Raw genomic sequence first — 22,248 nt, 5'->3', positions numbered from 1 at the left:
TTTTTTTTTTTTTTTTTTTTTTTTTTTTTTTTTTTTTTTTTTTTTTTTTTTTTTTTTTTTTTTGGGTTCAATGGTCACTAGAGGAGCTCAATTGATAATAGAAAACTATAATTATTGTTATTTTTTTAATTAAAATTCAATACCGAGGGTACTTCCAACCGGAACCAAGATTTTCATGGAGTTGCCACAGGACAATCTAATAAGTCAGGTGCTGGTAGCCTTCTTTGAAACTGTTCAGGAACATAGATCCATGGGTATACCTATAAAATGGCCTTCTCTACGAGCCTACAAACATAGTTTTGGTTTAGCTTCCCAACTAAGACTTGAGGAGTTCTTTCCCTGGGATTGAGTGAACAATTTCATAGTCCTCCATGAGTCGCCTAAAAATGCTCAAACTAATAATTGTAGAAAAATAAAGGAAAAATTATTATTATCTATTTATTTTATTTAATTTTTACATTTTATATAATTTGTGTAAAATTTGCATTTACCCCAGACTTATCAGCCAAAATACCACATGCAAATGAAATGGATCCATTTTTTTTTTCATTCGCATATTTTACCTAAATCTTCTTCCATAATGGTACGGAACAATAGTATCATTGGAGTACACGACTAACTTTAAGTATAAGAAGCTGAGTAGGCGGATTGGTCCGAGTGGAGAAAAAAAAAAACAAAGGATTGAACTCAAAATATTTTCTGGTTCTGAGAAATATTTACCATCCAAAAAGAGGAAAAAACGGAGTTTTTGTCTAAAGAAATGCCTACGAATTTGATTGGGAAGTTCAGGGAAAAAAGAAGGAGATTCATTAGCTCGTCAGACTTGGTGAGATGACGGAATCCATAAAAATTATTCAACAAGCTTTGGAAGGAATTCCAGGGACCGCCCGAAAAAGGGCCTAATTCAAGGTACGTAAAGGGAAGGGTGGGGTAGGTCTTTCACTCTTGTTTTTTTTACGTCAATGGATGAGAGTGAAGCGAAGGCACGAGAGGAGTTCCTTCCTGCCAGGAGAGCATGTAATTGAAGAAAATCAAAACCACACCAAGCTAGGCTAGGGGCAATCATTACATATGACTCTTGACTATCAGGCCTGTCCTTTAGTTACGGTCGAGAATCTATCTTTTCTTTCCTCTTCTTTGTCTCGCGTCTTCGCCCCTTAACTAAAAGCTTGATTTTCCTAAATATTGATTAGCCAGCTCAGATAAAGATTCCAGCTATTTTAAAGAAGACGAAAGTTATGTCATTAAGCGTTAATGAAACACTAATCAATGAATTTGGAGTTGGTTAATTAGTTTTGAGATACCAAAATCGTATTTTATTTACTAATTTAAACCAATTGAATAGAGTGAGAGGGTAACTTATCTAATTTATTTAAAACATTATAATACCATATCAATAAATAATAATAATAATAAAGTAATAATTTAAGAGATGGTCGTTGGTTTTTATATTTTAAAATGGAATTTGAAGTTTAATTAATGTTCTCTAATAATTAAATTATGAAACAAATAAATTTTTAATTGCCAAAGTTTTAAATTAAAAAAAAAAAAGAGATACATAGAATCCATTTGATAATGTATAATAATAATATTATTATTATTATTTTTCTTTTTCTCTCTTTTAAATTTACCAATCAACCTTTTGGATATATCAATAATAATAATAAAAAAACATAATTTATAATATATCAATAAAAGGAGATTAATGTGTGTTAGTTCATGTACATTTTATAGCACACGAGAATCCAATACAATTGTGTCATTAAAAAAAATAAAAAATAAAAAAAGAGCAAATTTAAAATGCGTCTACTAAGGAGAGGTTTCTACACTCTTATAATTAATGTTTCGATGTGAAATCTCACAATAAAGCGGATAAATAGTATTAGAGTAAGTCACCAGACAGTGTAAAACACTGATTAATGTCTTCTTCATAATAAACGCGTTTTAAAATAGAGTTTGTTTTTGTGTGGATAATAAAAAAAGAAACGTAGATAGTGGAGTACAGCATTATAATGTATGAGAAAACAGTGGATTGCCCTCTAATTATCTCTAAATTAATCCCATTTTTTTAAAATTAAAGTTAAACCAATCAGAGATTAAGCCACAGGTAGTGGACATTGCATTATATTTTTCATTGGTTACTCTTTAAAGCATATTTCTAATGGAAATGTGACCAACAAACCCTAATTCCCTTTATTTCCTTTAATTTATGAAATTAAATTCTTCATTATTTATTCTCCTTTAAATCTATGCATTAAATTAAAAAAAATATCTTTTAAGTCAAAATTATCCAACTACTCTATGACTTCGTTTCGACAGCCTAACGTTTAAGGGGAAGAAGTTAGGTATATATCGTACACCCCTTTATTTCCCACAAAAAGATATAGTTTAGGCATATCGTACATTCCATCAAAATAAACAGTTTTGATAATGACAAAGTGATCGAATCGAGTAAGTTTTTTTTGGATCACTTTTCTAATATATATATATATAATAGGAAGGTGGAGGTCAAGTTGAAAGGGCATCCCTTCACTTTAAGGGTTACTCTATCTCGACTTCTAATTGACGTGAGACATTATGGATAATTAGCTCAATATTCTGCTCCAATTTGCTAAATCTAATTTTTTCGTTAAATTATCTTTGACATTTCTTTAGTCACTGCAACGGAAAAATAATACTCAATTTTTTGAAAAATAAAAGAGAAAAGTTTAGGGTATTTTTATTTTATTTTAATTAAATAAATTAAATAGTTATAAAATGGTTTAATTATTGCAGTTGCTTAGATTCCATGTTATCAACATGTTTATATGATTAATATAATTTAAAGACATTATTTTTTTTCTTTTTCTTTTTGTTGAAGAAATTAAATAAATTAAGTTTTTTGAAATAATTATATATTAAGTGGTTTAGGTTATCCTAATGGATGTCTATTTGAGATGTAATCTTATCATAAATTCTATAATCTTCCTTCCTTCTTAAAATATCATATTCAATTTCACATTCTAATACCTTAATGTCTCTCCATCATAATCCAAATCATTATTGTCATTATATTTCTTAATCAACCTATCATTTATTAACAACATCAAAACGTGTTCCGATACAACGCTTAAATCTCTTCTAATTTGTAACACGGTTTGATTTTGACTATAACGAACTTTCGCACCCAATCGTGTTGGTTCATCTTTAACCTTTTTGGACTTGGTAGGTTATTAGGTGAACTCCTTTCGTGACAATATGAGATGAAAACCTCACCCTAGTAGACGCGTTTTAAAACTGCGAGACTAACGACGATGTTAGAAATCACGGGTCTTCACAATGATATGATATTGTACACTTTGAGCATAAGCTTTCATGGTTTTGTTTTGGGATTTCCCAAATGACCTCATACCAATGAAAATGTATTCCTCACTTATAAACCCATGATCATTCCCTAAACTAGCCAATGTGAGACTCCCTCCTAACAATCCTCAACAGACGATACGTAACGGGCCATAGCGGTCAATATTTGCTAACGATGGTCTCAGGCTGTTATAAATAGCTTCAGAGCTAGACACTGAGCAATGGGTCAATAAGGACACTGGGCTCCCAAAGGGTGGATTGTGAGATCCTTGGTTGGAGAGGGGAATGAAACATTTCTTATAAGAATGTGGAAACCTCTTCCTAGTAGACGAAAACGGTGGTCTCGAGCTGCTACAAATGGCTTCAGAGGCCAGACAACATGCAGTGGGTCAGTGAGGACGCTAGGTCCTCTAGGGGGTGGATTATAAAATCTCGCATGAAATGGAGAGGAGAATGAAACATTTCTTATAAGAATGTGGAAATATCTCCCTAACAGACATGTTTTAAAACCGTGAGGCTAACAGCGATACGTAACAGGTCACGGACAATATGAGTATGTACATACAGATATGACTTGTTATTAAAAAGAGAGTTGAATAAAGCAAACTCCCTCCCGAAAGAAAAGGGGAAAGACGAAGAGAATAAATGTAATATATAGCCGTCCAAATTTCTTATATTAAATTAATTTATGATATATTCATATTCCGAATTATATTCTATATTGAAGAATTAAGCGTATAAAAAAGATAGGTTCATAAAAAAAAAGAATTATATTCTATATTGAGGAATTATTTTGTAAGCATCATATATCAAATCAATATTACTATTTTCAAAATAATATTAATTACGAAATATTGTTTAATTTTTTTATTTGATGTTTTTTTTAATAACTTAGTTTTATAAATTATATTTATTACATCCTCTTGTCTATACTTTCAACATAAACTTAAATGATCACTTTACCTTAAACATAACTTATTGATTAGTCATATTTTTTTGCATTAACTACATTAATGCCAAAATTATTTAGTAAGATATTATAGGTTTGTAAACATTGTCACGCCATGTTTTCATTCAAGTTGATATCGAGTTTAATTATAATCGAGAATGGTTTGTCGATATTTAATCTATTTTTTGAACCCAACTAGCCGAAAGAATAGGTTTTTATTTATTAATACAAAGATTTTTTATATTATTAGTAATAAACTTCTAATATTTGAAAATGAGGATTAATTTGAGAAAAGGTAGAAACTTTTTAATATAAACTTTTCTCTCACCTACTTATGGACTGTTTCTCTCTCTAGAAACACACTATATAATTCTCCAGTTTCAGCGCATTGGAATCTGCCTAAAATTTCCTCCCATTTCTCTCTCTGAAACAGAGAGAGAGAGAGAGAGAGAGAGAGAGAGAGAGAGAGAGAGAGAGAGAGAATGGTAAAATTCTCGAAGGAGCTGGAAGCTCAGCTGATTCCTGAATGGAAAGACGCCTTTGTCGATTACTGGCAACTCAAGAAGCTGGTTAAGAGAATCAAGTTGTCGCAAACACCTAACCCTCCTCCACCCTCCGTCGCCGCCGCCTTCATTTCTTCCCTCGCCGGAAAGTTCCGCAGCCTCCCTTCCGACCACCAACTCTCTCAGGTACCCATTTCATATCCCACGCCGTTTTTAATGGCTATACCAAATTTGACGTTGGGATTTAAAATTGAAGTGATATTATTGTTGGGTATTGGGGTGGCATGCTTCCTCTGTTTCCCCGGAATCTGAAACCGCCAAGAAAATCAATATGACAATTAAAATAAATAAATAAAAAAAAACCCTTTTTGATTTATATATATATATATATGTTCATGATATCTCTCCACGAAACCATCGTGATTCATTGGAAAATGACGCTTTTCTCCACCTAATCAAAAACCCATAGCCATCCCAATTAATGTTCTTTTTCTTTTGGTAATTATTTCAGGTGAAGAAGAAGAAGAAGAATGACAGCTTTGAAGATGGTGATCCTAATGAACACCATGAAACTGAACTGTCTCAATTCTTCTCCGAAGAAGACGAAGTAAAATCTTTGATCATTTTTATTTATTGGGTTTTTTTTTGTTTTTTTTTTTTTTGTGAAAATTAAAAAGTCAAATCTAATTATTTTTCAGGTGAAGATATTTTTTGAAACGTTGGATGAAGAATTGGAGAAAGTTAATGAATTTTATGGAAGTAGAGAGAGTGAGTTTATGGAGAGAGGGGATAGTCTTAGAGAACAGCTTGGAATTTTGCTTGAATTCAAACGGATTCTTGAAGATCGCCGCCGTAAAATTTCGCCGTCGGCATCATTTTCCCGTTCCTCCTCTACTTTTTCTCCACGTCACTCCAGTTTTTCCGGTGATCCCTCAGATTTGTTTCCATTTTTGGTTTTTTTTTTTATAAAGTTCGGTCAATTACGTCACTCTCCATACTTATTTTCCCGCCAATTATTTCTAAGCTTTAATGGTTGACACGTGGCGGGTTAATCCTGAATACAGAGAACACAGAATCAAATGAAACGTCAGCAGAAGTATCGGAGACGGATGAAGCAATAGCGGCGCTGGAGAAGCACGGCGTAACGTTCATTAACGCCGCCGTGAGAGGCAAAACGAAGAAAGAGAATAAACCCATGATGGCGCTACGAGTGGACATTCCGGCAACTACTCCGTCGAGAACAATCTCCGCCGTGATGGGGATGTTATGGGAGGATCTCATCAACAACCCAAAAAAGGACGTCTCCGGCGACTCCATTAGCCGTAAAAAAATCCAGTGGGCCGAGAAGATGATACGTGGTGCCTTTGTTGAGCTCTACAAAGGCCTCGGCCTCCTCAAAACCTTCAGGTCCAAAATTTTATACAAATCTTTTTTTGTGTGGGGCAAAAAACAGAGCTCATGGTTTGATTTCTGTGTGGCAGCTGGCTCAACATGAAGGCCTTCGTCAAGATCCTTAAAAAATTCGACAAGGTAACCACTTAGGCACACCGCTAGCGGATATTGTCTTCTTTGGTCGGATTTTTCCCTCAAAGCTTTAAAACGCATATGCTAGAAGAAGGTTTTCACAACCCTTATAAATGGTGTTTTGTTCTCCGAACCAACCAACTAAGGTAGGACATCACATAATTAAAAAAAAAATTATGATAATTTAGGTGTTTTTGGTGGAACAGGTGGCGAACCAAAAGGCGTCGGCGAGCTATCTTCAAGGAGTGAAAAAGTCGGCCTTTATCAGCTCCGATAAGGTATGCCTGAAAAGAAGGAATTTAATTAATTAATAAATGAATATTAATTTGGGAAATGATGTGTTTAATGAAGGTGGTAAGACTAATGGACGAAGTGGAATCCATATTCACAAAGCACTTCGCCAATGATGACAGAAAAAAGGCAATGAAATATTTGAGGCCTCAGCAGCCTAAAGATTCCCACATGACCACTTTCTTTGTTGGTAATTTTGTAATCGTTTAAACAATTTGAACATAGCTTAGCAAAGATAAGATATTTACCTTTTGAACTCTCGAATCGTTCGTTGGTTTCAGGGTTATTTACGGGTTGCTTCATGTCGTTGTTCATTGTATACGCATCGTTGGCTCATTTGTCTGGCGTCTTCTCTGGTCCAAATGAAGTTTCTTATATGGATGTTGTCTATCCTGTTTTCAGTATGTTTGCATTGCTAAGCCTGCACATGTTTATGTATGGCTGCAATCTCTTTACCTGGAAACAAGCAAGAATCAATTACAACTTCATTTTCGAGTTTCAGTCAAGTACGGCACTTAAGTACCGCGATGCTTTTCTTATTTGCACTACCACCATGACTGCTGTGGTTGGAGCTCTTGTCATTCACTTAATCTTAGGACTCTCTGGTTTCTCACCTGTCCAAGTTGATTACATTCCGGGACTTCTTCTTCTCGTTAGTTCTTCGATCTCGAAATCACGACAATTTATCCGTCTCTCACATTGTTCTGGTTTTTACTTAACTTCCTTCTTCATCTTGTTCTTCAGATTTTTGTTGTCCTTCTCATATGCCCGTTTGACGTGTTCTACCGACCGACACGCTATTATTTTCTACGTGTGTTTCGAAACACGGTTTTCTCTCCTTTTTATAAGGTAGGCAGGCAACAGCAGTTTCTTTCTCACTACATCATGTGTTCGTCTTTTACAACTTTGAAACGTGTTCTTCTTTTCAGGTTCTGTTAGTTGACTCTTTCTTGGCAGACCAACTTACAAGCCAGGTATATGATATGATATGAATGCTTACACAATGAGTAAGAACTTACTGTTGCTGCAGCTTGTTAATCACTTTTGATCTTTGTATGTTGAAAGATCACTCTGCTGAGGCTCATGGAATCCGCTATCTGCTACTTCACTGCGGGTTCGTTCGGCATGCGTCGAGGTGAGGTCTGCAAATCCGGGACATTATACTGGGAATTGGCTTACCTCAGTTCATTTTTGCCGTACTATTGGCGTGCAATGCAGGTGATCTCTGAAGTTCTATCATTTTTCTTACTAGCTTTTTAATCGATAATTCGATATACTTGAACTGACACCGTGTTCTTTCATGTTCTATTCTGCGGGATCAAGTGTGCAAGAAGATGGTTTGATGATAATGACTTGGACCATTTGGCTAACTTGGGCAAGTATGCATCAGCCATGGTGGCGGCCGGTGCCAGGCTTACATATTCTCGGCAAGACACTCACTTCTGGTTCATAATCGTCTTGGTCACTTCCTTTGTAGCAACAATATATCAGTTGTACTGGGATTTTGCCAAGGACTGGGGAATTCTCAACCCGAAATCTCGAAATCCATGGCTTCGAGACGAACTCATCTTGAAGAGCAAAGGCATCTACTACCTGTCAATTGTGAGTTCTATCTGCAAATGTGATTATAAATTCCATTCAGTACAGTAAGGTTATTCAAATCAGGTGATAAATGAAATTTATTTGCAGGTTTTGAATGTGATCCTAAGAGTTGCTTGGGTGGAAACAGTGTTACAGTTGCATAAATTGCACATTAGAAACATCGAGTCGAAAATGCTCGACTTCCTGTTGGCTTCGCTCGAGGTTATCCGACGAGGGCATTGGAATTTCTACAGGTATAGCACCTATCTTGTGTACAACCATCTAACAACAACAGAGCTATAGGCTCAATCTTTCTTGATTTGCTAACCACACATTTTATACCGCAGATTGGAGAATGAACAACTAAACAACGTTGGAAAATACAGGGCTGTGAAGACAGTTCCTCTACCATTCCTTGATGCCGACTCCGATGGCTAAGACCGATTTATGAATGTACAGGTCTGGTCCCTAACAAAGCTGACCTGAAGGAAGGGATGAGGATGGTCAACATATACTAAACTATAATTAAGCTCCATCTCATTCATCCTATTGTTCCAATTCACACTTGTAAAGTACAAAGTGTAATTTCCGACGCATGGTCCCAAGCGACAAAACTCTCGCTCGGCTCCTCGACACATAGTAATTTGATTGGTAAGTGTAAGGTAATCCTATTTTCTCAAATTGTAAGGAATGCTTGTTTCTAGTGAAACGTTAGCTCTGCTCGAGCAGCAGTTGAAACTACCCCGAAATCTGCCCCCTGTGTGTATATAGTACGTGCTCATGACAACTCCAGAAGATACCAAGTTAGAGTTGGCTTACAATTGCAATATCCTAAGCAACAGAACTCATGTACCTTGGAGATTGAAATTCAAAACAATGAACACCAATTTGGGAGCACTTTCTTCTCCTACCTTTGCTTTAATCTGTATGAATCGTTTGGAAAATTTTTTAGGGTTATAACAGAACAGACATAATATAGCAGAATTAACAACAGTTCATGAGGAAATAGAAAAAAGAGACTGAATGAACAACAATAAATGGATAAGACATATTTAACTGCATGATCAAGCAAACAATAGACATCTGAGGAACCTACTTCAGTAACAATGCAGCTAATCTGTTCGAGATACAGTAAGCAGTGGATTGGATAGTAATCATGGGATTGACACCAACAGCAGTTGGAAGAACACTTGCATCACAAACAAAAAGCCCTTCAGCATCCCAGCTCTCTCCATTTTCATTGACAGCGCCGTCTTTTTCAGAAACCCCCATTTTGCAGCTCCCCATCTGATGAGCTGAGGTATAGATATTCCAATTTTCTGTCAGTGATAGTGGCCCTCCCTCTGCGGATATCATATCCAAAAACTCATCCAATTCCTCCTTCCCAATCCCTTTACATTCAAGTCTCTGTCCATCACTCCTATGCGTGCCAACTTCAGTAGCTCCTGCAGCTACCAAAATCCTCAATGACTGTCTTAACCCCCTCTTGAGGTTTTCCCTGTCTTCTTCACTCAAATTGAAGCTCACCCTTCCCTCTGATCTTACTGCCCCTGATCCCGAATCCCGGACGATTGTTATCAAATGGGAAATTCTCGAATACTTGAGCATTCTTTGCTTAGTGTCAAGTCCAGATATCCAAGGAAACAACACAGAGAATGATCCTGGTCCTAATGAAGGAGTCTCTATGATGGTTTTAGAATTTGATTCGGATCCTTCAGAGATAACCTTGTGGAGTGATGTGATTATTCCACCCTCATAGGATTTTCCCTTGAACTCTGAATTTGAGTCTGGAAAGTACCCCCAAGCCATCAAAACAGGGTGGAGATGAAGATTTCTGCCGATGTGTTTGTTCCTCAGCCCACTTGAAATCATCAATGGCGGTGTCAAAAGAGCCCCACAAGCTAAGATGGTAGCTTTGGCTTTGATTTGCAGTTTCTTGGTGAAGTTGTCACTCCAAACATTTGCAAGCACTCCCAAGCACTTGCTCTTCCTCACACTTCCAGTTTTGTTCCTTTCCAATATGAATCTCTCAGCCTTACAATTTGTTATGATCACTGCCCCATGATTCACAGCATCAACTAGCCAAGTAGAATCAGTCCCTTGTTTCTCCCCCCTTCTACAACCATAGCCGCAGGATCCACAATAATGACCGCTTGGGGAATTTCTTGGTACTTTTTCAACTTTAAGCCCCAAATTTTCACACCCTTTTCGAAGAACTTGATTCTGAAACCCCTCTTCATCACAGTCTTCTGAAACCCCAAGTCTCTTGCACACAGCATCCATTGCGCTTTGATATTCAGAGGTTCCAAAGAACGGAATCTTGTGGCTCTCAGCCCATTCCTGCAAAACGTGATTTGGGGTTCTGATGCTCGCCGACCAATTAACGGCGGAGCCACCGCCGACGGTTGAACCTGCCAGAATCAACATTTTCCCATCATTACTTGTGAAAATCCCACCTGCTTCGTACAGTTGATTGAGGGAAGGGCCTTCAAGAGATGAATAATCAGATGCAGTAAAATAATTCCCCTTTTCGAGAACCACCACTTTCTGGCCGGAACTTGCGAGAAACGCCGCCGCAACGCCTCCGCCGCAACCGGACCCAACAACCACCACATCACATTGGATAGAAAGGGTGTAGCCGTCGTCTCCAGTGACTCTGAGACCCTTCTGTAAGAAGGATTTTTTAAAGGATGATTCGGTTTCCTTGTTGGGTTCTATGATTCCCTTCTGGAGAGGCCTCTCATCGGAGGATTTGGACGGATTCTCCTCAATACCCGGCCGGTATTTTACGGCTTCCCATGCTGGGAAGCCGCCATTGACATCAACCTGTGTCAAAGCAATAAAAGTTCATCCAACGATTATGCCATATTTTCCCTGAAATTAAGGATTTGTTTTGTTTACTAATTTCACTTATTTGTGTCTCTGCTCCAAAAAACTGTATTTTTAATCATGAATTTTACATAAAATATTGTAACAAGAAGATACATCATAGTTTTTCTGGTCTGGACCTATCTTTAATGTGTGAAATAAACCCTCTTGAATTTGCTGAACAGAAAGTGAAATATATTAAATGCAAATATATATATATATATATATGTATGTAATTTCATAATATATTTGCTTTCTATTTTCTAATATATATTCAACTTTTTTTATAAATATATTTTCATGACCAAAATTTTAAAATTATATGGACTAAAATTAGACACATATGAATAAATTTTAACCAAATTAAAAAAAAAAAAAAAAAACCTTAGTATTGTACAGTACTAAATATGTATAAAAAAAATGAGTTTCTACAAAAAAAAAAAAAAACTCATATTTTTTAATAAGAAAGTTATGACATGGTAGCCAAAAATATATATATCTTAACCATTAAAACAATAATAAATGAAACTCATAGTTTGAGATGCCGTATTTTAGAGTTCAATTTCCTCCCTTATTAGCATTTAATGAGTTTACTTTAAATGTGTGTATATTAGAAGTTGGGTATTAAAATCAACACTTTATTAAGTAGGTATGTCTCTGTCCCTCTTTATTGCATTTTCCTAACAATACTCACACATTTACATTTTATTCAATAATTCCATATATTCACTCCTTTTTTTTTAATCCAAATTAAAAAAAAAAAAAAAAAAAAAAAAACAATTGTAGAGAGAGAGATGGAGAGATTACCCGAGAAAAGAAGGTATAGAGGACAAGAACTCTGATGGAAGCAAGAGCAGCTCTAATGGGCGTGAAAACCTTATTCTTAAACCATCTCCTCAAAGCTTCCTCTCTGTTCTCCAATGGCATACTCGAGAAATTGCAGATATAAGGCCATTTCCTGCAAAAACAGAGCGATCCACAGAGCAGCAACGTCCCTAGCCTCGTACCTAGCAACCACAGCACCATCCGCACCAGTATCACGAGTTCAGTCAATCCTCTTTTCGCCACTGTCTCTGCAACCTAATTTCAACTTCCATAAACCTAACTTAAAATCCACATCGAATCAAAGAACAATATCTACATCTTTTTCCGCACCTCATCCGGAATCGGAGATCGCGAACCGGACGCCGCGTAAAACGCCTCGACTGCGGCCGCGTCGGCAGTATCAATCTCATCGCTGCCGTTGTTGTTTGATGAACCGAACGGCAGAGGAGGAAAGATCGTGTCGCAGATGGTGGCTAAAGACTCCATCTCCGCCACGGAGAAGCCATGCGTGAACTTACCGCTCCTTGTTCCTCTCAACAGGGGATGGCACTCCGATCTCCGCATCATCGCTCTGTAGATTGATTGAATATGAATATGAATATGATTATGCCTCTGCTCCGAGACGAGGGGTCTCTATATATAGTTGTGTTGTGTTGATCACAATTCAAAATTCAACGGATTAAAACATATCTTATTCAACAAAAAAAAAAATTATAATACTAATTTTTGTGTCTTGATTGGTTAAAACAAAATGAGTGATGGATACATTCTCCAAAATTTAAAAATGCTAGAAATAAATTTTTTTTTTAATTATTTGTTATTTTAATGACGTATATGCTATTAATGTTTATTGAAATATTGAACAAATAAAACATACAGAATTAAATAGACACAACAAGAATTAAAAGAATTAAATAGACACAACAATTGTTAACCATTAATCACTCGACTTCAACCCAACTAATTAAACATTACTGCTTCTTATAGTGAATTTTTAAAATTAAGTTTATAAAAATTATTTTTATTTATGGTTTTATTTTTACATATCGTATAAAAAATAAGATTATTTTTATTGAAATAAAAATGCATCATTTATTCAAGTAAAAAATAATCATCTATTTAAACATATTTTAATGGATAGATTTTACAATTTTGAAAATCCATAATTTGACTATCCTACCCACGTGGAATAAAATTTAAAAAAAAAAAAACATAATTGTTGTGTTTTATATTTTCAATATTTCAATAGACATTCAATAGCATTTATGTTAATTTAAAATAACAAATAAAAAATATTTATTTCTAGCATTTTTAAAGCAGAAATGCTCATTTTATCTATATTTTCTAAGTCTACCTACAAATACAACTACATGACTTTATATAGTCTCAAAATGAAACTATTAAAGGCCTTCTAAGAGTGTAACATTCATACTTAATAACCATAATTAACGATCATGTAATTGTAACTAAAGTAAATAAAAAGTCTTAAAATACATTAATAAAATACAATAACTCTAAATTACTCTAAATTGTAATCCACCCAAAATTTATAACATGAAACTTCATTCTTCTTCAATGTGGCATGAATTAAAATATGTTTGATAATTTCAACAATATTTTCTTCACATATTCATTAAAGTATATTGTATGATTGATATTTCTTGGTTCATATCAGTGGCTTTAAAGGTGGTGCATTATGAGATCCCAAATCAGTTGGAGAGCGTGAACGAAGCATTTTTTGAAAAAGTGTGGAAACCTCCTCCTAGTAGACGCGTTATAAAAATTTTGAGAGAAAGTTCGAGAGAAAAAATTCAAAAAAGATAATATCAACTAGCGGTGAGCTTGAACATTAATCAACTACCTCTACTCATGTCTACGAACATAAGACATCCTTAATGGGCAGTTAAGAAGTAGGAGGGATCCCAATAAATAAAAGAGAGGGCTGTGGAAAAAGGAGGAAGGTGGGGGACTCTTCTTGAATGCTCTACTTTTCTTTTTGTTGCCTCATCTCTCACAAAATGGATTGCTATTGTTCTTGTGATTATTTCAACTACTTTTTATACATTAATTTAAGATTCATTTTAACGAATACGACTCGTCACTATTAATAGGGCGGGGCAATATTTGGCCTTCTTGTGTTCTACTATAGTCCAAACCTCCTATTATTTGCTTGCATATCAATTCACGTGCTACGTAGGAAAATTGTGACTTTAAGGATTTGTCTACTTTGCCATATAGGTCAAGTTTTTGTTAGAAACCACGATTTTTTATAACAGTATGATAAATGGTATGAAGGCATTTGGGAAAACCAAAAGTAAAGCCATGAACACTAATGTTCAAAATGGACAATATCATATCATTGTGGAGGTTCATGACTTCTAACATAGTATCAAAGTCATGCTCTTAACTTAGTCATATCAATAAAATCTTCAAATGTCCAACAAAGAAATTGTGAGCTTTAAAGATGTAGCAAGTGTCGAACAAAAGGTGTAATTTGTTTTTAAGGGCTCTAGAGAAAAAGGCCTCAAAGAAGGCTATATGTTGTATTTTGATCAAGGGAAAGATTGTTAAAGATTATTGAGAAGAGTAGTTCTCACGTTGGCTAATTAAGAGGATTATAAGTAAAGAACGTTATCTCTAATAGTGCGAAACATTTTTGTTAAAATCAAAAGCGAAACCATGAAAGTTAATATTCAAAGTGAATAATATCATATTATTGTTGAAGTTCGTCGCTCATAAGCAGAACTCAAAACATGATCTCATTAATCATAAATGCAGAACAATTGCTCTACCATCTTACATAGAACACTAAAAATAAGACACAAACATCTTATACAGCTTTTCAAGACAGATCAAACCAAACATCATTTAGCCAGCAGCTTAAAAAATAATTACCTATGACAATTGTTTCCATGCTGCAGGGCGATCCCTTGATATGAGAAGCGTACGAGATGTCGATGTCGAATAATCGAACGAAGGTGAATACAAATCATCTGAACCAACGACTTCCCTGAACACTTGGGTGCTTTCAGTATGAACTGAGGAGGGTTGTGAGGCTTCATCGTTTAAGGCATCAAATACAAACAGCCCCAATCCAGAGACAGCCATGACAAGATTAGAATTCCCCCAAACTTGAGTTACTGCTGTATGATGGGCGTGTGCATTGCTTTCTGGTAATGCATAAGTGCAGAAGAGGCCCTGTTTTCTAATAGAAAATTGATGTACCACTGAAGAGGGTTGCGGCTTCCTCCCTCCTGACCTGCCACTGGAGCAACCAACATACACAGAATCTCCTCGAGAGAAAACAGACTGTGCGCCAAGGCTGGGTTTAGGCAACTTTAGGCCTATTCCTGATGGGCTGCGGAAGTCCAGAATATTTACAGAATCTGTTGTGCAGAATACACCATCGTTTCCTTCTGCTTCTGCTGAACTTATTCTGCATATACCAAACCAAAACCTCTTAGAATCACTGCTCACTAAGAAATATAAATCAGAGAGAATATAAAAAGCTTTTTAGAAGGAAAGCAGGCTGATGGGTTAACCTATTTTAAGATCATATGAAAGCCGCTTATGGGCAGGTTTGCTGGTTATAACAAATTTGAGTATGGAAAAGGTTTAATTTTCAAGAAGTAATAGATTATGGCCACCCCAACTCGTTCCCTTCTCTAATCGATAAGAGATCTCCCAATTCGTCCTCCTTCGGGACCTAGCGTCCCGCTAACACTCGTTCCCTTCTCCAACCAATGTGGAACCCCCCAATTCACCCCTCTTTAGGACTCAGAGTCCTTGTTGACACACCGTTTCATGTCTTCAAGACCCAGTGTCCTTGCTGGTACACCGCCTCTATGTCTTCGAGATCCAACGTCCTTGCTGGCACACCGCTTCGTGTCTTCAGGGCCCAGCGTCCTTACTGGCACACCACCTCGTGTCCACCCCCTTCGAGGCTCAACCTCCTTACTGGCACATCTCCTGGTGTCTGGCTCTGATACCATTCGTAAGGGCCCAAGCTCACAGCTAGCAGATATTGTCCTCTTTGAGCTTTCCTTTTCGGACTTTCCCTCAAAGATTTTAAAACGTGTATGCTAGGGAGAGGTTTCCACACCCTTATAAAGAATGTTTCGTTCTTCTCCCCGACTGATTGACCGATGTGGGATCTCACACATTTCAAGTATTTTCAAACCAACCAGCTGAGCAGTAAAAATAAAAATAAAGGATCATAGTACCTTTGTCGAACTCCTCCCCCTAATTCAGCATCCATGTTGTTGACGTGAAGAGCAGAGATTTTGCGGCCAGATGAATAAACAGAGAGCAATGCATGAGCACTTGTAGAAGCAACATCCCATAGAGATAATGCTTCTGTTTCTGCTACAACTACTTTTCCTCTGTTTCTCCACTGCAAGGGACTAGAATAATCCATTGCTGCCACAGGCTTCTGCACTTCCCAGTTCATAATTTCGTCACTGTCACGGACATCAAAAACCTTTACAATCTTTTGACAGGTAGCAGTTGAAACAATCAGAGGTCCGCACGGCTTGTACCACCACTGTTCCGTTTCAGGCACCAGCATATAACTTGGAGCATAACGCTTTTGCACAATGTTATGGGGTAAGGGGGCGAGTGCCGTCCTTGAAGAGGGCATTGCACCCTCAATCTGGAAAGCTCGTAAGTTCTTGCTGTAAAAATCCCATGAGCAAAAACCTGCATCCATCGTATTCCCAGCTGATGCTGCCACCACATATCTTCCAGCGCAACCATCTGCTCCAGGGGCACGTATTATCCAACAGTCTCTCCAAATATTGGGTGAGATTCCTTCTGGTGGCTTGTATACACATTTCTCCTAACAGATGAACACAATAGGTAAACAATAAATCTCAGCAAACATCTAGCAATTTGTACAACAGGAGGCATTCTCATAAAACCATTTCAAATCAGTCAACCATTGTTCCATGGGATTAGCCTAAGTTGTATGAAAGATGTATTAAAATTATTGAGAAGTAGTTTACAATTGACTAATAAAGAGAAAAATCATGGGTTTATAAGTAAGGAATACTATCTCCATTCGTTTGAGACCTTTTGGGGAAACCAAAAGTAAAGCTATGAGAACTTACGCTCAAAGTAGATAATATCATATCATTGTAGAGCGTCGTGATTCTTAATAAGTACAATCATGACCAATGAGTGTCCATACAGTTAAAAACGAGCTAGCCTTTACCAGAGACTAATTTAAAATACCTCTGTATTAGTAACATCGTAAAACGAGCATGAACCATCGTTATGAGCAAGAAGGACAGCCTCTCCCTCCGACATAAACCATCCACCTGTTGAGGTTCTAATTCCTATTTCATTCATCGGGTAGATGCTAGTATCATCTGTCTCCTCGCCAATCAGACCTCCCTGTTTATTCTCTTGATCATCAAAATTATCAAGAATCTCATCGTTTGTGAGAACGAACTCAGCCTCTTGCTTACCCATGAATTGGGTTGATGATTCTTGCAATCCTGCAGAAGTATTTCCTTCCATTTCTTGAACTTGTTCGCTCCTCATGGTGACTTTTGTTTGCTCCAAAAACTCCAGAGCAACTGGGTTCTCTTCAATTGTATGGATTTCATTGCTCTTAGAGCTATCTGATGCTGATTTCATTGACATCCCATTCCCGAGCAATCTACGATGAGGAAATAGTCTCTCCTCCAATTCCTTGGTGCTAATATCTGCCTCATTGGCCTCATCCTTCAGACCCATTTTGATATCTTTCTCGTTTGTACCAGAACTGACTGCACCATGCCCGATCGCTTTCTCAATCCCAGAAATCTTCTTCTGAATATCTGAAAGTATCAGCTTAGATGAACAAGTACCATTCAAATCCAACATTTCCTTTGTCTTCTTAATATCCGATGCTATCCTCTTTACCTTACCTTCCAAGAAAGCAAGTTTTTCATGGAGCTTGCTTGGATAATTGTTACCCGTACACTCTTTGACAATCTCCAAATCTTTCTGCTCAGACTCCAAACTAGAGTTAACACCACGACGATCTACAATGCTCGACTCGGCAACGATACAAAAATTTTCTTTTCGTGCTTCATTAACTGCGAAGCCGCTCTCGAAAATAATCGAACTTCTACCATTTTCATCGCTTCGTAATGTTTTGTCAATACCTTCCCCACTATGGCTTCCTAAAACCTTAATCTCCAGTGGTTTATCCTCAATTTTCTCATCATCAGCATGTTGCTTAGGCTCAGAAATCCGAAGCTTACTATCCATGCTCGCTCGAAGCTTTACATTTCCCTTCAACTCCCTATAAACCCTTAATTCAGTCGGCCCTCCTCCACCCACCATCACATTCAGATCCTGAACTCCTACTATCTGTTTATTACTCTCAGAACCTCTACCACGCGAACCTCTTCCACCGCCCACAGATCCTCTCACTCGATCAACCGAAACCCTCCGGTTCATACGAGAATCAACGGAAACCCTAATAAACTCAGAAGGACTAGAGCATCTACCTCTCGGAACCGAAGACGTGGACCTCCGAGCACGACTTTCAGCATCGGTAACAGCAATCGCCGCAGCCTTGTTCACTAGCGGCACGGCCCGGATCGATGGCTTTTGGGCCATCATAGGAACCTTAAACGTGGACCTCGGATTCTCTTTCCCCGCCGACGAAAATCTGCAGGATGAATCGGAAGTAGCCTTTCGATTGGAACAAGAAACCGGTGTCAGGGGTTTGGAGGACTTGATGGCGGCGTCTAAGGTAGCGGATCCGCCACTGCGATCTCGAAGCAGGCGAGCGGATGGAGCCGACATGGGTGGCGCGGAATTGCCGTGATGATGGGATGGAATGGAATGGGAATAGAAAATGGATTAAAATTGTGGATTTTGAGTGGAAAGTGATTCGAGTTTGGCTATGGATATGAATTTGGGAATGCAACAATGGCGAACCCAAACTGAGAGGGATTCCATTGTGCATTTGGGCGGGAAATTGATATCAAATTTTGAGTTTTTGAATTTAATTTTCTTGAATAAATATATTTTTATTCCCTAAATCAATGGTTAATAATTATCCATAAGAAAAAAGATATTGTACGTTGAGATCTCAATTAGTCAGTTCAACCTGGCCAATCATATTGTTGGATTTGAATCCTATCTGTCCCACCATTTCATACTTCCACTCCTCACCTCCATCTCCTCCTCCGATTTCCAGAACATCCACTGCAAACCATTCAATTGATGGTTCATAAGTTTCGCTCGCCATTCAATTAGTTGCCCATGGCTGCTCTAGCAAGCTCTGTTCTTCAGTTTCCACTTCAGATCCGTCCTTCCGATACCTTTTCTGGGTGTCTTTCTCCATCCAGGATACATCGGATTGCACCCAGTTTCAAGGTCAAGTGTTCCCGCCGGCTGCCTTTGCTTTCCGGCGACGGTGTACCCAGAAGAAATTTCTCTTTGAAATCTGCTTCAGACAATGTTTACTCCGACCCCTCGTCGGACTCTCCGTCTGTTGATGAATACATTGGCTCACAAGTTTGAAATCGTGGGTTAGTGTTGTTTCCATTTTGGGTTTACAAAAAACCAGAATAATTGATCTATTGTCTGTGAATGCAACTGGGAACTTGTCACAGCTTCCACCATTAGAGGTAACTCGGATTCCAGATGTGTTGAAGCCTCCATCTAACACAGGAAGTGATGACTTTGAAGTCACTTACGTTGATGATGAGTCGAAACATTACCATCCACAAATTGCTCGCCGCTCATTAGTTTCGTTATCTGACTCTTGGACACCAGCTTATACTCGGAGATCAACTGCTGTAGCCATAGATAGGAAGAGAAAAGCAAGAAGTCTCTGGTTTAAGGGAGAATTGAGAGAGAGAGAGAGAGAGAGAGAGTATATTATAGACGTAAAGAGAGTTGTATTACTTGAGAGATGAAATGTTTCATATGGTGCACAAAAGTGCAACAAATTTGACGAAGTAATAAGCTCTATCTAAGTGCTGTTATTGTGACTACAAAGCTTCTGTCAATAACAGTGGTTTATGATGATCATACTAAACCCCACTGCATTGAAAAGGGATGCTGAACAATGTAGAAATCCAAATTTCAGATTACATGTGGGACATTATTTTCAAGAAATGGCTGTTCGCTCATGTTACAGAACACCCTTCTGCTTGGTAGTAAAACAATAACCGATTACTGAAGCTAAAATCATTTCATCTCCAAGGTAACAAAATTTGGTCCTTATTGGGGCAAGGAACCATTTGAAATGCCGTTTAGTAGTTCCTTGTCTGGAATTCTGCTCATCCCTTCTCTTCGTCCACTGCTTCCAAAACTGGTAGAGTTATGTCTGTTAAAGAGTCGTTGTTTCTTGATTTTGATGATTCACCACCGTCCGATGACCCCTTAGATTTCCTCCGATGAGAATGTTTTGGGACAGGATTTTCTGTGCTTGTTTCATTTCCGGGAGCTGAACCACGACGACGTCGTGCATGTCGCGAACTACCTTCCTTGCACGAACTACCTTCCTGGGGTCCCGAGTCACCTGAGGGGCATGATGATCGCTGTCGCCTGGAGTTCTTCTCCGAGTTCCGCCGAGCAGAAGAAGAGTCTAAGGATGAGGAAGAGTCTGTTGAAGTTTGGCGTTTTGACCTTGGAGCTCGACCTTCCTTTTTCACATCTAGCTCTCCAGATTCTATATTCAAATATCACTCCCATTACCAACTTCAATTCTACATCCTCAGGAAGATTTCAAACATACAAAAAACCGCTACCATTCTAAACCAAATCTCAGCCACCCTCAAACTCTCCACAATGGTATGATATTGTCTTCTTTAAGCTCTTATGGCTTTGCTTTTAATTTTCCAAAAAACTCTATACCCAACAGAGATAATGTAACTCATGATCTTAATAATTCTCTACATAAATGGTGAGATTATAATGGTTTGCCATCTCAGTCACCCCAGAATATAGATTAGAAGAAGAAGATGAAGCATACCTCGGACAGAAGAAAGAGCAAGTTCCCCAGTAGAATTAGCCAAATCGCCTGAGTTTTGGGATTGTGGCGAAGATTTGAACTCGTTCATCTGTTAAATTTTGCATCACACATACAATTCAAATCGATGTTCAGAAAACTTGAAAACAAAAGATGAAATCAAATAGGGCTGAGATTATTCATACCCAGGTAGGTGTATTATTCTGATTAGCAGATGGACCATCCCATCCAATGTGAGCGACATGCTTAACATCAGTGGGAAGCCCAATCTGCATTTCCTGTTCTTTTTCATCTGCAAGAATTTCGCTCAAACCGATCATTCAATATATTTTACAACCCAGAGCAAATTGGGGGAAAACAAAAACGAAAACGAAAATGAAAAGAAGAAAAAGAAAACATACCGAAAATCTGTGAAATGTATTTAATTCCTTTCATGAGGCCCTTAACAGAGGTACCCATTTTTCTTTCGTCTTCCGATTAGCTATAAACTGAAACCCTTAACTACCCGATCTCGAGAGGAAAGGAAAAAAAAAATGAAAAAACTCCAACCTAAATAATGAATGGTCCTCCGCCTGCGATTCAAGCAAAATTCACAATTACAGCTTAATTCAAAGCGTGATTTGCAAATAAAAGTGAGATTAGAGAACAAGAGTGAAACCCGGTTGAGCGTAAGATTAAGGAAGGTAGACGTAAGAGAAAAGGGGGAGGAAATGGGCAGGTTTTGATCGACGGTGGCCGGAAAAGGAAAATGGTGGGGGAAACGGAAGCCGGAGACCAGTCAATCAAAACCTGGTTAGTTAGGAGAGGAATCGATTATGACGGAACTACGGAGAGGGAGGCGTAGAAATCCGAATGGAAAACGCAGATTGATGAGCTAATCTTAGCGCAGGTTTTCAATGCCTGTTTTGTGAAAGCGCGGGAACAGCGGTTGGGATGCAACGGTACGGCCATCCATCTCGCAATATTTTCTCTTTTTATTTTTAATCACACCTTTTTTTTATTACAAATAAATTTTAAAAAAAAAAAGTTTTATAATATTAGTTTCTCTCTAGATGGAGCTTTCTGAACCAGACGCTTCTTTTTAATTTTTAGTGTTTCAATTCACAATGCTATTTTAAATGACACTTTCTAAAAACAATATTTAATTATTTTAATTCTTTATTTTTTAAATGAGACTTAATCTTTTTAATGACTTTATACGGTATTGTTAATTTTAGATGAAAATGTTAATTTTAGATTGAAAAAGCTAGGTTAAGAATGAGAAATATAAATAGAAATAGAGAAAGAGAAATATAAATAGAAATAAAATTTTAAAAATAAGAAATATAAATAGAAATAGAGAATGAAAATATGAGAGAAATATAAATAAAAATAAAATTAGAAAT

At 37.4% G+C, this 22,248-nt stretch overlaps 4 protein-coding genes and 1 long non-coding RNA gene across 8 annotated transcripts; 1 reads left to right on the top strand and 4 right to left on the bottom strand.

Moving 5' to 3' along the window:
• The first annotated feature begins 4,708 nt into the window (after positions 1-4,708).
• Positions 4,709-9,077, top strand: LOC111479107 (phosphate transporter PHO1-like). 2 transcript variants are annotated; one of them, XM_023123588.1, is made up of 14 exons: positions 4,709-4,980; positions 5,306-5,401; positions 5,493-5,718; positions 5,859-6,201; positions 6,276-6,324; positions 6,525-6,596; positions 6,670-6,799; positions 6,891-7,261; positions 7,354-7,458; positions 7,539-7,583; positions 7,675-7,827; positions 7,933-8,211; positions 8,299-8,444; positions 8,538-9,077. In XM_023123588.1, exons 1-14 carry the CDS (start codon positions 4,774-4,776, stop codon positions 8,626-8,628), a joined length of 2,313 nt encoding a protein of 770 aa, XP_022979356.1. In that variant the 5' UTR covers positions 4,709-4,773; the 3' UTR covers positions 8,629-9,077. The 2 variants fall into 2 exon arrangements, with proteins under 2 accessions (XP_022979356.1, XP_022979357.1); XM_023123589.1 differs by having other exon boundaries at positions 4,709-4,982; positions 5,311-5,401.
• Positions 6,236-7,316, bottom strand: LOC111479121. Its single transcript, XR_002717608.1, has 3 exons — positions 7,224-7,316; positions 6,858-7,065; positions 6,236-6,602 (listed from the first exon to the last, which is right to left on the bottom strand). It is a non-coding gene; the product is annotated as an uncharacterized LOC111479121 (long non-coding RNA).
• Positions 8,202-12,498, bottom strand: LOC111479108 (long-chain-alcohol oxidase FAO1-like). 2 transcript variants are annotated; one of them, XR_002717607.1, is made up of 5 exons: positions 12,214-12,498; positions 11,866-12,138; positions 9,287-11,016; positions 9,044-9,113; positions 8,202-8,222 (listed from the first exon to the last, which is right to left on the bottom strand). XR_002717607.1 is itself a non-coding variant. In XM_023123590.1 (4 exons), the coding sequence occupies exons 1-4, from the start codon at positions 12,448-12,450 to the stop codon at positions 9,098-9,100; spliced, it is 2,256 nt and encodes a 751-aa protein (XP_022979358.1). In that variant the 5' UTR covers positions 12,451-12,498; the 3' UTR covers positions 9,035-9,097. The 2 variants fall into 2 exon arrangements, 1 of the variants encoding a protein (XP_022979358.1); XM_023123590.1 differs by lacking the exon at positions 8,202-8,222 and having other exon boundaries at positions 9,035-9,113.
• Positions 12,499-14,619: 2,121 nt separating this feature from the next.
• LOC111479106 (KIN14B-interacting protein At4g14310-like) lies at positions 14,620-18,833 on the bottom strand. The gene is made up of 3 exons (XM_023123586.1): positions 17,116-18,833; positions 16,107-16,720; positions 14,620-15,319 (listed from the first exon to the last, which is right to left on the bottom strand). The coding sequence occupies exons 1-3, from the start codon at positions 18,682-18,684 to the stop codon at positions 14,779-14,781; spliced, it is 2,724 nt and encodes a 907-aa protein (XP_022979354.1). The 5' UTR covers positions 18,685-18,833; the 3' UTR covers positions 14,620-14,778.
• Positions 18,834-19,770: 937 nt separating this feature from the next.
• Positions 19,771-21,797, bottom strand: LOC111479116 (CRIB domain-containing protein RIC7-like). Of its 2 annotated transcripts, XM_023123605.1 has the most exons (5): positions 21,522-21,797; positions 21,265-21,435; positions 21,049-21,155; positions 20,867-20,954; positions 19,771-20,563 (listed from the first exon to the last, which is right to left on the bottom strand). In XM_023123605.1, the coding sequence occupies exons 2-5, from the start codon at positions 21,320-21,322 to the stop codon at positions 20,172-20,174; spliced, it is 645 nt and encodes a 214-aa protein (XP_022979373.1). In that variant the 5' UTR covers positions 21,323-21,435; positions 21,522-21,797; the 3' UTR covers positions 19,771-20,171. The 2 variants fall into 2 exon arrangements, with proteins under 2 accessions (XP_022979373.1, XP_022979372.1); XM_023123604.1 differs by having other exon boundaries at positions 21,265-21,797.
• Between the last annotated feature and the right edge of the window lie 451 nt (positions 21,798-22,248).

Source organism: Cucurbita maxima, unplaced genomic scaffold, assembly GCF_002738345.1.
Source record: "Cucurbita maxima cultivar Rimu unplaced genomic scaffold, Cmax_1.0 Cma_Scf00005, whole genome shotgun sequence".
In the NCBI taxonomy this organism is placed as follows: domain Eukaryota; kingdom Viridiplantae; phylum Streptophyta; class Magnoliopsida; order Cucurbitales; family Cucurbitaceae; genus Cucurbita; species Cucurbita maxima.
Note: the sequence above shows the minus strand (reverse complement) of the source record. Positions and strands in the feature narration are given on the sequence as shown.